The sequence below is a fragment of the Lepidochelys kempii genome, chromosome 2 (genome assembly GCF_965140265.1).
Source record: "Lepidochelys kempii isolate rLepKem1 chromosome 2, rLepKem1.hap2, whole genome shotgun sequence".
In the NCBI taxonomy this organism is placed as follows: domain Eukaryota; kingdom Metazoa; phylum Chordata; order Testudines; family Cheloniidae; genus Lepidochelys; species Lepidochelys kempii.
The window spans coordinates 62,536,212-62,549,169 of record NC_133257.1 but is presented as its reverse complement, the minus strand read 5'-3'; the positions used below and the strand labels follow the sequence as shown (position 1 = coordinate 62,549,169).

Sequence of the window (12,958 nt, the reverse complement as noted above, 5' to 3'; positions counted from 1 at the left end):
TGTCTCACACTCGCACAAAGGACAAGTTAATCACATACCTTGTGGAAAAAATGCTCCAGTATGTGGAGAATTGCTTTAAGAATTTCATCACATGGCACAATGAAGTTGCTGCTTCACACTGTTTGGCAGAGTTTCTTTGTAGTTCCCAAGATAAGGCTGACACTAAGGGCTGGTCTACACTAAAGCTTCATATCAACCTAAGCTACGCTACTTCAGTTATGTAAATTAGGTAACTGAAGTTGACATACTTTAGGTCTACTTAAAGCAGTGTCAACACCACACTGTGTCGATAGGAGACGCTCTCCTGCCGACTTACCTTCCGCCTCTCGGGAAGGTGGAATACAGACGTCGAAGATAGTGCGCTCTCCCATCAACTTAGCAGGTCTTCACCAGACCCACTAAATCTATACCACTGCACAGATAGCAGCAGTGCCAATTTAGCTGCAAGTATAGACAAGCCCTAAAATTATCTTGCATGCCATCAATGGCACAGAGATGCTACTAAACTCCAGATTTTTGCACAAGACACAGATGTTCCAATGCCCTCTGTGAGACACTACCAAAGACATCTGCAAAATTCTGGTTTTGTGCCTGCTGCTGGGAATAGAATAGCTGTTTATCCCTCAGGAATGTGTTCCTGTCACTGGGACCATTAGTCACCACATTGCCAGGTTTCCAAGCTCTCTCAGAGTGTGACCCTACTGAAAGGTTGGCTGGAAAGACCAAATTATCTTACTGGAAGGTATTTGATTCAGCCTCCAAAGGCTCTCTCACTCTGAAGGTGCTCCGAATGTCTGACACCATCACTGATGAGATCATAAATGCCCTGGAAGCAGTCACATGCTGAGTTTACCATCTGAAGACCAACATTATGGTACTTGCAGAGTTACATTGGTAGAGGTTTTCCAAGAAGCAGATAAAAAAAAAGAAAAATTGCCAGTAACAAAGGGTGTATATATATCGGCTATCAAGAGGGCAAATTATCAAGCAATGGAATGGCTCTAGATGATTTAGCAAATCCAAAACTACCCTCCCCTATCAGGTATGAACACATCTTGGAGGATGGACTGATCACACCAGTTATGTGTGAAATACCACGTGCTCTCGAATCAATCCTTCAGCTAATTAAATGCTCATATGCAAAGACCAGATGCTCACCACCCTGCAAACATTTGAACAGCAGCCAGCCTTGGATGGAGATATGAGAGTACGGTGTGGATGAGGATCAGTGTGACAATGTGTCTTAGTAGTGGTGCCCTAGATGGAGAGGATACTGATGATGACATTGATTAATAAATGTTTTCAGTCCCACATGTCAAGGCTCAATTCCTTAAGATTACCAAAGATTGATGTATTTTATGTAAGCAGTGCATCCCTGTGTTAAAGTAGAATTTAAAAACATTGATTTTTAAACATTTTCTTGAATATGTATCTACATAATGATTCTAGCTTTGTCATGTTTGATACCGTTGTGTTCACAAGAGAAAGGACTTCCGACTGATACCAAACTAAACTGTTCCGATGACACTGTACAATCAAGATTTCCACCAATCGGAGGACCTGGAACTGGAGCAGAAAGGGGGAAGCGAGTCCTCACTGTCACGCCACAGAGGGTGACATCATTTCAATTATGATTCTGTAGATTTTCACAAATCAAATGACACCTCCCTGACCTTTCGATCACTAGCTTGTACATGTTGCTCCCAGACTATAAAATAAAATCCTAAAATTAAATGCTTAACTTGGAATCTTACAGAGACTGTTGTCACCAACAGACAGAGGAACAGCTGGAATGTTCATATTCGTGGATCAGAGCATGTAGCCATCGAGAGTTATCTTTAAGTTATTCCAAGACATATAAAGAATACCTTGCAGCTTCTGCAGTCGGGATCTGCAAAGGAAATCCTATCAAGGAGACTGGAAAGATTTTTTGGGGGTAGAAGTATTAATTTCTTAAATGTAGGGTTTATAGTGAATAGCAAACACTGCCCTTAACTACATCTGTGCTCTCCCCACTCATTTTTTGAAAGAATGAATTCTCTCTCTCTCTCTCTCTCACACACACACACCCCTCCACCACTATTACAAAACTCAGGAGAACACCACAAACTTTCTGATTAATACACAGATCTCATATTTGAAAAGAGCACACTGTTTCACAGGCGAATTTCAAACTTCTTTAGAAAGTGTTTTGGAATAAAGGTAACTTTACAATTCTATTACCAGAATTTAAATATAAGAGTTTACCATTTTACTACAGTCGACTAGACAGATTTCTGTTATCAACATATCCCGATCACCAATCCAGTCTGATCAAAGACATTAGGAAATTCATCATTACCATCTCAAAACCAAACATAGTAAAGGATTAAAATATTCTTTCTTATTTAGCAATTCCTGGAAACCCAAAATTGCCTTTTTGATTATACTGGCGCACAGAGCACTTTTAAATATATTTTTATATACGTTCAATATGTAAATGTCACATTGGAATTTTTTCACATTACTTAAAGAACAAATAACATTTTTAACATTATTGCTAAAAGATTAAAAGATAAAGGATTACCACTATCTTTAATATTTTTAACTGTACTGATATGACTATAAAAAGACCTTCACCTGTCATCCCACTTTTGATGTTCACTTTTGTTTACAGCACAGAAACTGAAAGGATAGAAGTGTTCTTTTTTTTAAAAAGTGAACAATGTGGAAAATTGTTCTGTCACAGATGAAGTACTAATATGACTAACATGGCTTTGTGCGGTTTGACCTGGATCAAAAAGAAAAAATAAATATTTACCAACGTTTATTTCCTACATCTCAGTATAACTGTTTATACAGAGTTAGCGCTGAGAGGTCCCCATTCAAGGATCACTGTTAGATACCAACAACACAAAAGGATGGCCCTCTACCCCAAAGAGCATACAAGCTAAGTATACAATAAGAGGTAACAGGAGGATAAAACAAGTAAGGGTTGCACAAGGTAACTGATTCACAACATAGGGATTGTACCTCTTCACTGTAAATTAAATACCAACTCTCCAACAGGAATTGATTGTATACCAACCCAAAGTGTGCTAGACACTTAATACATTAACAAAGTTGGTTAAAACAGTAACTGAATAAAAAGTTCTCTAGATGACCCTATCCTTACCATAGTGATATCTTCTAAACTCTGACTGCTCCACCCGTTTATTTATGCCAAAGAGACCAAGACAGATATAAAACTGAAGAAATGAAAGTTAGAATCAACCTTCAGTGCAACAATTCACAACATAAGATCTAACTAGCAATCCTATAACTGTGTATCTTCCCAGACATACCATCATCCACTGAACAAGGCAAAAGTCCAGACCAATATAGCATTCTGAGAACTAGATACATGGAAGCAACTGCAGCTGAAACGGTAATTTTGGATTAATACAACCAGAAAGCATAAGACCAACCAAGGGGGCGGTCCTAAATGTCAGCAGCTGGAGCCTCTCCCCACTATACCCAGAGGATACAGCTGCTTTAGTCAAACAAAAGACAAATACAAAGGTTGGGCAAGCCCTCTGGCCAGGCAAGCTGCTTCTTTTCCCGATGCACTGGACAATAGTCTGGAAGGCTTTTTCTTGGCAAAAGTTCAGAGAAAAGTTCCTGAGTGTCCTGGAACTTTTTAGTCCTATAAAAGTAAAACTATAGAGCCCTGAAGATAACACAAGTCCTTTATTTTGCCTTTTGTTGTTGTTGTTTTTTGCAGATGGCAACAGAACTAAGGTCCATATCATAGCTGACAGGGAAGGAGGACATGGTCTTAATAACTGCATAAACTTCTCATTATGAAACACCAACTAAGGAGTAGGAGGTGAGAAAAACCATGCTTACAGCCAAAGTGAAGGCCATCAAGAAAATGGCTTTCAGAGTAAATCAGCAATGGGGAAGAGATCTCAAAGGTTCAAAGGAAAGGAAATGAAGTTAGATTGTGGGCTTATCCTCTACTAGAGGAGCCAGTTTAATTAACTTCAATGATAGGCCCACAGAACTAACTCTAGGTCTTATAATAAAAAGTCTAACAAAGTATAGGCTCTGTTGAAGAGCATATATGCTCACTTTTTTTTTTTGGGGGGGGGGGGATGTGGAAAGAAGGAGACCCATTCCAAAATGCATCCGATGAAGTGAGCTGTAGCTCACGAAAGCTTATGCTCAAATAAATTGGTTAGTCTCTAAGGTGCCACAAGTCCTCCTTTTCTTTTTGCATTCCAAAACAGGTTCCTAGGAAGATACCTAGCAAAAGGAGCAGAATATCTGACATTAGAAGAATCTCAAAAAAGTTTTATGTTCTAAAAAAGATCTCAGGGTAGAAGCTGCCAATTAACTACGTCAGGGATATTATATTAATTCTAACTATTTTTGCTGGCTTCTTTAGGATAGGACTGTGCAGAGGTGGTGTTCAAAACTTAGAAGATTAATTAGGTTTTATGACATGTATCACTCCAACCTCAAGCTCCATGGAGCAAGAGTCAAGAAATCTTCACTTAAAAGAGGGAACATGAACTTTACCTTATTTATTTCAAATCTTCATAATCCAATTCTGGATTACTGTATGGGACACAACCCGACCGGCTTTTTCAACAAAAGACAGTTACCTACAAAGTCTCTTGAATGCAAGATTTTTACTGTTCTGCACCCTTTCAGTACTTTTATTGGGAAAATAAAACGTTAGCATAACTCAGAGATCTTTCTGTGTGACCACACTGATTGTGAATTTTACCCTAACTTCTTAATGGGGCACCTACATGCAAGTTGACTTATTCCTAAAAGGTTTGGCTCATTCACTCTTCCATTTTTTCCAATAAAGAGGGGTTCCAAGGTTCTCTTATCTGTGTTTGATGCACCTTATCTCATCTTTGAGGATAGGAGAGATTAATTGGGGCATGTTGTGCAAAGGCCTATCTGTTTGTATCAGTTTTTCTTCCCATTTGCTTATTTTTATAAAGTTTAAAAAGTCTTCAAGGCTCCTAGTAACATCACAGATTGACATAAACTAAGAGTTTAGAAAAGACAGGTGATGTTTATAATTGAAAACACTAAAGGTGAGTTTAGATTGCTTAATTTTTAATAGAATGATGTTGCCACCCCTTTCTGGGCATTGCTTATCTGGGGGTACAGCTCAGCAGGTGGACCGAAAGGAGTTCGGCTTCACCATCATGGCTGGAGACACATCCTGTATCTGCTGCATCGTCGGAATCTGCCATCAAACCATTGGGCCTTCATCATCCTGATCCTGAAAGATGCCTTCATCAGACCAGGGCAAAGAGAATGAGCCAGATTACACCGTCACCTCCATCAGGTTTGACTAAATCCTGATCAAATACCAAAGATGTGAACCTTGTGTTACTGTTGTCACCTCCTCCCTCATGCTCCATTTTCCTTTACCACCTTGTTTCTCCTCTTTCCCATCTTCTTTTTATGCCTTCTGACTCTGAAGAAATCTGTTTTAGCTGTCCAAGACAAATCCGCCTTTTGCAACTCTGCTATGAACCTATGACCAGAAAGGAAAACTAAAAACAATGCCTTAAACAGAGTTTGCCAGATGTCTGAGTGCCTGATACGGCCACATGCTATGCCTTGCAATTTCCCAGCAGCTATTTTGCAAGCAAGAAAGCAAGAGAGAATACTATTTTCTTCCTCCCTTCATGTTTTAGTGTCTTGTTTTTACTTAAAGGGAAGAGAGTAATACTTCAATAACAACCTCTGAAGACCATCTAAACTGACTTTCTTCTTACCAAAAAGGACAGTTAGTAGCTCTGTAAGATTGTCAAGCAAAGTCATGACAGTGGGGCAGCCAGGCCAAATTGAGTGGCACTGCGGCCCGAAGCACCAGGTGGCAACACATGGAGTGGGAAGATGGGCCCAGTCCTGTGGGATAGTAGCTTCCAATGCAGGGGGAACTCGCTCTCCAAGCCTCCTATTCTCCGCTCCCACCCCAGGATCTACTCTTCCACACCGGGCAAATATTAGGTTTGCAGTGCAGGGACAGAGTGTGCATATACATAAGGGCACTACACAACAACAAAATTCAGTTGGTGGTTACCTTAATAAAAAATTTGGGAGCCCCTGGTTTAGCGTATGAGGCACACTAAAGGAAAAGACTACTTTCCAGAAAGATAGGCAGTCATTTTGTTGTTCTCTTCTCCTCCCCGCAACTTCCAACTTTTAACGGGTGGTTGTGCCTGTGCCTATGCTTCCAGCCTCACATGATCTAGAGCCCAGCTCAACTGATGAGTTAATGCTGACAGCGTAAAATACATTACTGGGATAGTGTAAATATCGTCATTATAAAACCAGAAATTTAAGAGTGAAGTGTATGGAAATGCACAGTTAGGGCATCCAAACAAACTTAACTTGGTCCTACAGTGACAACATGAGGAAAAAGAAGGTAAAATCTAATGTATCTTTAAAAGCGAGTTTAATCTAAACCTAGGATCACACAGACTAAAGTAAAAATATATATATATACTGTTACTGTAGGGTGTCGCTAAAGGACAGAATTAAGGTTGTCTGGGTGCCCAGAAAGCCTCTTAATGGTTATGGACAAAGGGCAATCAATGCAGGAACTATTAGATCTATCAGACACTGAAAATCCATTTTAGGGATGGATAGTCACATCAAGCTAGTTTCACCTCATTCAACTCAGATTCCAGAGGGTCATGATAGAAAGTTGGCTTCTTGCCTAGATGAAGAAGCAGCAGCTAAGGTAGAGTGAGATGTTCTCTTTCCCAAGACCTGGTGTCCTAAACAAGGATCTTTTCTAGGAATTTGGGACCCGAAAAGGTAACATATGAGTGATCTTCAAAAAATGTCACCAGGACACCAAAGCAAAATCCATAGGGTAGTGTGTGTCAGAATGCAGAATCTTAATAAACTGGCCTTAAGGAGAATAAAATCCTGGAACATGTCATACAAATTAACTTCCACCAAGCACTTTGACAGGTTCTTGCAGATGGCTTTTTCTGACTGGGTTTCTTATGTCAGCAGAGGTACAGGTATAATAGGCATGTGTATCAATTAGCATCTCCGCCACTTCATTCTTTAAGTTCCTAAGAAAAATGTGCAATCAGTAGCAAGTGTGGTACTTTTTTTTTTATTATTATTATTCCTTGTTCTTAAGAGGAACTAGAGGCGATCCCAAGAATTACAGCCAATAAATTTTACCTTAGTACCAGGTCAAACTTGTTGAAATGCTAACAATTATAAACTGTTGAATTATAAAACATGATTATGTTCTGATAGGGGTAAACCACAGCAGATTTGCTACAAGAAAACTGTGCCTCTAAAACTGTTTGAATTCTTTGAACCTGTCAAGAAAAGAACAGGTAAAAGAACAAGTTGACATTTTGTTAAAAGGCTTGTTTTGAAGTTCAAATAAAATTTTTCACAAAAGACTACCAAAGAAGCATAAGTTATCACAGGAAGTACTGTCACAGAACAAACTGGTTAAGAGAAAAAACAAAGCAGCAATAAAAGGTCTTTATGGCAAAGGATTAAGAGTGGGATGATCCAAAATTCTGAACTAGGACCAGTGTAATTATTTAATATGATATGGAAAAAATAAGTAAGTAATGATAATGGCAAAATTTGCAGATGACAAAATTTAGGTTAGTTAATGCAAGAGAAGATGAGGAACTTCAGAGAGGCCTAATGCAGCTAGTTGAATTGGCAACTCAAACTGGCAGTTCAAATTCAATGCTGACAAATACAACCTTGAAAGAATAATTCGGTCATACACATTGCTGAGTTCTAAACTGATTAACAATTCAGGAAAAAGACCTGAATGTGATTGTGGATAGCTCAACATTCAGAAGTTGTGAAAAAAGGAAACTAAAAACATTTGGATGGATAAAGAATGACAAGGAAAATAACTGTGAACTGTTATGATGCCTATACAGAAATCTATGTTATGCCCTAACCTGAAATACCATCTTCAATTCTACTTCTGCTAAATCCTCTTTTAGAAAAAGGTCTGGCAACTCTTATTTTCCATATATGTGAGTACTTTCCAAGTCAAAAACTCTTCTCACTCCTTATTCTTGCAGTTTAAGCAGATTCAGAGGATTGATGCTAAAAACAGGATAGTCTCTTTAAAGGAAAGATTGGTTGTTTTTGAGCGGGATGTGAACCCAAGCCTATCTTCGGCCATGAAAGGTCAAATCAAACATGCAGATTTGGGGGGATGGAAGGAAACTTCTCAGGAGGGTGATAAAGGCACCTAGTGGCAACAGATGGAGAGAGAATACAGCCTGTTTTCAAACATCTTTATTATAGAAGAATGGACTGGAAGGATTCTCTTCAAATTTGCCCAAGGCAAAAAGATGGCAAGCTTGCCTTCTCCTCTTGAATGGTAGTTTATATTCAATTGGGGAAATTTTTCAGGGTTTTTGTCATGTGACACTAAATACAGATATTCTTCCTACAAAATCCTCCTAGAATCACCAGAGAAAGAAAATGAGGGGGCTAAGAAGAAGAGGTCAAAGCTAGTCTCCCCCAGAGACTGAATTGGTAGTAAGGTACAGTGCATCTTTGCTTGAAGAGGCTGAGTGGGGAAAAAACCCTGAACAGGACTGCAGAGAGGAAAGAAGGAAGGATTTACTTTCAATTGATACATGGCGGAATTACAAGTGAAGAAAAACTGGGCTGGAATCCACCCATTTGCAGGGGAATTATAGGGAAAAAAAATTGTTCCATGGGGTCGGGGCCTGAAACAAGGTACACCTTCCCATTTTGGCCTCACACCTGCATTCCTAGGAAGGGCTGGGGAATTGTGCACACACAAAGCTCACAACAGTTGGCTCAAGAAAAAGTTGTAGCCAAGACATTTCTTGGTACCAAGTTTAATGCTACTAAAAGTTGAGTTCTCAGCCTGAGTGAACAGAGGCATGACTTGTCTGATGGACAAATATTAGACTGATGACACAGTGATAAGCACCGTACATAAATCTAGATAGCAATGCCAGACAGAAGTGTTGTTTTTTTAACTGTACCCCTTTGTATCAATTTGTCAATAAGAATGTGAAGAATGTCAATGACTTGCATTCATAAAATGTATTTTAAAATTTAACATTAATAAATTGCATATCACTTCTGCAATGTCTTATTTTGCTGAACATCGGGAGGATTACCAATTTTTAAAAGAAATGCTTTTGTGACAAAGTCTAAATTCCCCTTCACTGGAGAATTCAGTACCTCATACTCTTCAAACTTTGTTTTCTCACTTGTTTTGTGTAACTTTAATAACTAGTTTTAAGGGTTTTAAACCACCAATTAGACTACTTTAAAAATAAGTTAGTGGAATGGAGGGAATAACTGGAACAGGTTTGGGGTTTTCTTTTCTGCCACTCTCATTTAAGTCATTATAACAGCCACATTTTAATTAGAGCCAACAGAAGATTTTTTCCACCTTCTCCCATTGCACTTAAATATATTCACAGAGCTGTACTGATATCTGTCACACTAATGTACATGGATACTTTGTAACAAGACATTTAAAATACCTTTCATATTTGTACATTTAATTTATTAGTGATTTTTAAAGAGTTAAAATTTAAATTACCTGCATATTCACTGAATGTTCACGTCATAGTGAATAAAAATAAATAATAATGACTATTTCTTATACAGCTGTTTTTATCAGTAGACCCCAAAATGCTTCATAATCTTTCAACATATTACCCTCACAATACCCCTATGAAATAGGGAATCATTATCATCCCCATTTTACACAAGGAGAACTGAGGCACAGAGAAGCTAAATGGCTTGCCCAAGGTCATACAGGAAGTCTATGGCAGAGCAGAAAATTGAACCTAGGTCTCCCACATCCTAGGTCACTGCTCTAACCATTGGACTATCTTGTGGATACTGCACCTTTTGTACCATAGTGCTGGCATGTCTAGTCATAAGAAAAATGAAAAAAGAAAAAGTCAAATTCTTACTGAAGTTTACAGTACTTTTTTTTTAAAGATTAATTATGTTTCCTAACACATTTCCAATTAAACAAATTGTTTAAGCTCATTATTTTCTTATGCTGCTTTAAGTTTCATTTTAGGTTTGATTCCCTCCCATCCACATTTTCAGCATTATCTGCATGTGCTAAATTAATGGAGCCTTTCAGAAGATTAAGATCTCTTCAGGGACACCGAAACCTACTGCAGATCTTTTCCATTTTAATCCGACGTGTAAGGTCTCCACTTCCAGAACCATCTAACTCTTTGTAAAAGCTGGAAAAGTACTCTTCTTGTCTCTTCCAAGCAAATAATAAGTGCATCCATTGCTGGATACAAGATGATACCTCACTTCATTCAAAAACCTGTGTCTAGTCTTGATGTGTTCGTAAGTTTAAGCTATACTTTTCAGAATATAAAGTAATACTGAGCATTGGGATTCTTCTGTGCTATTTTTGGGATAAAAAGGATGAAGTGGTGGAAAGATTTTTCTGAAAAGTTCAAGAGTAGTTTCTTGTTACATAAGCAGCTTATAGCATTAATTTTTAGAGGCCCAGAAGTTAGAATTAATGGAAGCCTTCATGTATTTGTCATTTATCTGCTTTCAAATACTTACAGTGAAAAATACGGAAATCAATGTATGGATGAGAACCTCTTCTTTCTGTTTCAAATCCTGCCCGACTTCTTACTCGCACATCTCCTAGAAATAGGGTCAAGAGTGAAATAAGAGTGGAAGAGCAGCAGAGATAAAATGCAATTGAACATAGCTGCAATTGAACAAGGGATAAAAAGTCATGTACTTAATGGCGTAGGGTTATTTATACAATAAACCTACTCAAAGCTTTTTGTTTTAGAGGTGAAGTTTCAAAACAAGTGTGAAGATTTGTTAAACATGCAACTGCATGCTTTTTCTCAACTTCTTTCCTGCCTAAACATATGTGGCCAAAAGCATTCAGATGAAATTAAAAACATTTGGCTACACCATTATGATAAAAAAATGCGTCTTAATGTGACAAGAAACAAGAATGTTAAAAGTTGATTTGTCCCTCAGTTAACACATGAAGCAGGAATATTTGCATAGTTCAAAAGATTTAACTTCAAGAAATTGTAGCTTTTAGCAAATAAACTAGTTACCCTCTGTTCTCATATTAAATAATAAAACATTTTCCCGCTACCATTTACTTACTTGTGCTCAGCTGTTTGAACATTACAAAATAGCCTATTCAAATATCAAAACGCAGTATTAAAATTTTAAAGCATCAGTATGTTTCTAGGTATTTGCTACTGCAACTTAAACAATTAAGTTTATACTTAATACACTATACTGTATTTCTTAACATATTAGTTGATTTCTGCATTCGTGTTTTACCAATTGAAAGCTGATCAGTGTAAGTAATTCATTCATTCATTGAGACAAGAGAATTCACCTGAATTAAAAAATCCCTTCAGCTTTTAAAAATGAGATCAATTTAATATTATGTTTGTCTCAAGTCTAACTCAATGTTAAAACATTAGACCATTCTCAAAATTGCTCTATTTCTATTAATGAAATCCTGAATGTATATTACAGTCCTCTCTCCAAAGAAAGCAGTTTTCATATAAGTCATAATTAGGGATTTAATGGGGATGACAAAGACTATATTTTAAAAAATTGTGAGCACTAAAGAAAAATCTGTAGGTACTTAAATTCCAGTAACTGCCACCATTCCACTGTGTTGAAATTGTTTCATCTCTCCCTCTCTGCTTCTCCAACTAATTTATTCACAGAACTAAATTAAACACATTATTAAACCAAGTAGCAAACCACTTTACTAAGATTAGCATTGTAGCTGAAGATACAAAAATGTTGTGAATAGTAATACAACAGTATGTATGATGGATAGTTTTGCAGAAATTTTATATATTTATATAAAATATTTTATATATTTATATTTATATATAAACACTACTATTTGGCAATACATATAATAATGCACTTTATATAAGTAGTATCTTGAGAGGTACAATGTGTGAGTACCACAAAGATGAGGAGGATCCAAGTTGTGTATTATAATGAAGTATTCATATATTCACACAGTCTTGAGGGGTATGAAATGTTTTCAGTTATTCTTTCCTTGTATATGTTTTTAAAGGTCTGAAAGTCCTTTGTGAAACTGCTAATAGAAGATTTCAGCAAAAGGAAAGCTTATCTCACCACCACCCATGCAGTAATCTTCACCTCTCAGGCTAACAAAGACAATGTCAAATTATAAGACTCTCCAAGATGTTCAGCTAAAAGAGTGGTTCATTCCACTCTCTAGAAGATACAAAGGTAGCACTGCAGAACTCTTCTGCGAGGCACATGAACTGGTGATTCATTGGATAAGTAATGTGACCTTAGGAAATACTTCTAAAAAAAAGTCTAGTAAAAGAAAAACTTTAGAGAGAAAAAATCAAAAGATGGAGAAGAGGGAGGGAACTCAGATTGTACATTGATATTTTCATATGAAACTGGCAAATAGGACTGCCCCCGTTCTCAGGCAGAGTACAGCTGCTAAACTTGAGTCACATCATCATGTACCAAAAAACACATCAAGAATAAAAGGGAAAGCAAAGGAAAATAGTATGAGGAGCTCCGAGAGAAACACCACCTGAAGACTTCCTTGGGAGTTTCCTGTTAATAACAGAAACTAATGGGTATCATGCCTCAGCGAAGCCTAAAAAAATATTTTCTACTGTGTTTTGAGTTCCCACGTGCCAGGGTCTGGAGTTTGACAGCTGAGCCAGTCTATTCAATTGCCCATATTTCTCCCAAACGTTATGAAGCCATTGCCTTTGAATGGTAGAAAATTTTGAAGACTTCATACCAGGGGAGGTCACTTTTAATTTTCCTTTGAAGATTTAAGTAACCTACAGGTTCCATTGCTGTATTCTACCAAAATGGGCTAGATATAGAGGAAGGAATAGTTTAACTATTAAACTGATCAAGGTTAAAGGAT

The 12,958-nt window shown here is 37.5% G+C and overlaps 1 protein-coding gene across 2 annotated transcripts in view; it reads right to left on the bottom strand.

The window, feature by feature from the left end:
* Nucleotides 1–12,958, bottom strand: part of PDE7A (phosphodiesterase 7A) — a 139,237-nt gene that overhangs the window by 37,024 nt on the left and 89,255 nt on the right. Inside the window, exon 3 of one of the 2 annotated variants that reach the window (XM_073331008.1) lies at nt 10,597–10,680. The exons of the other annotated variant lie outside the window; for it this stretch is intronic. Coding sequence (XP_073187109.1) covers nt 10,597–10,680 — 84 coding nt within the window. The remainder of the gene's footprint in view (nt 1–10,596; nt 10,681–12,958) is intronic. 2 annotated transcript variants of the gene reach the window in all.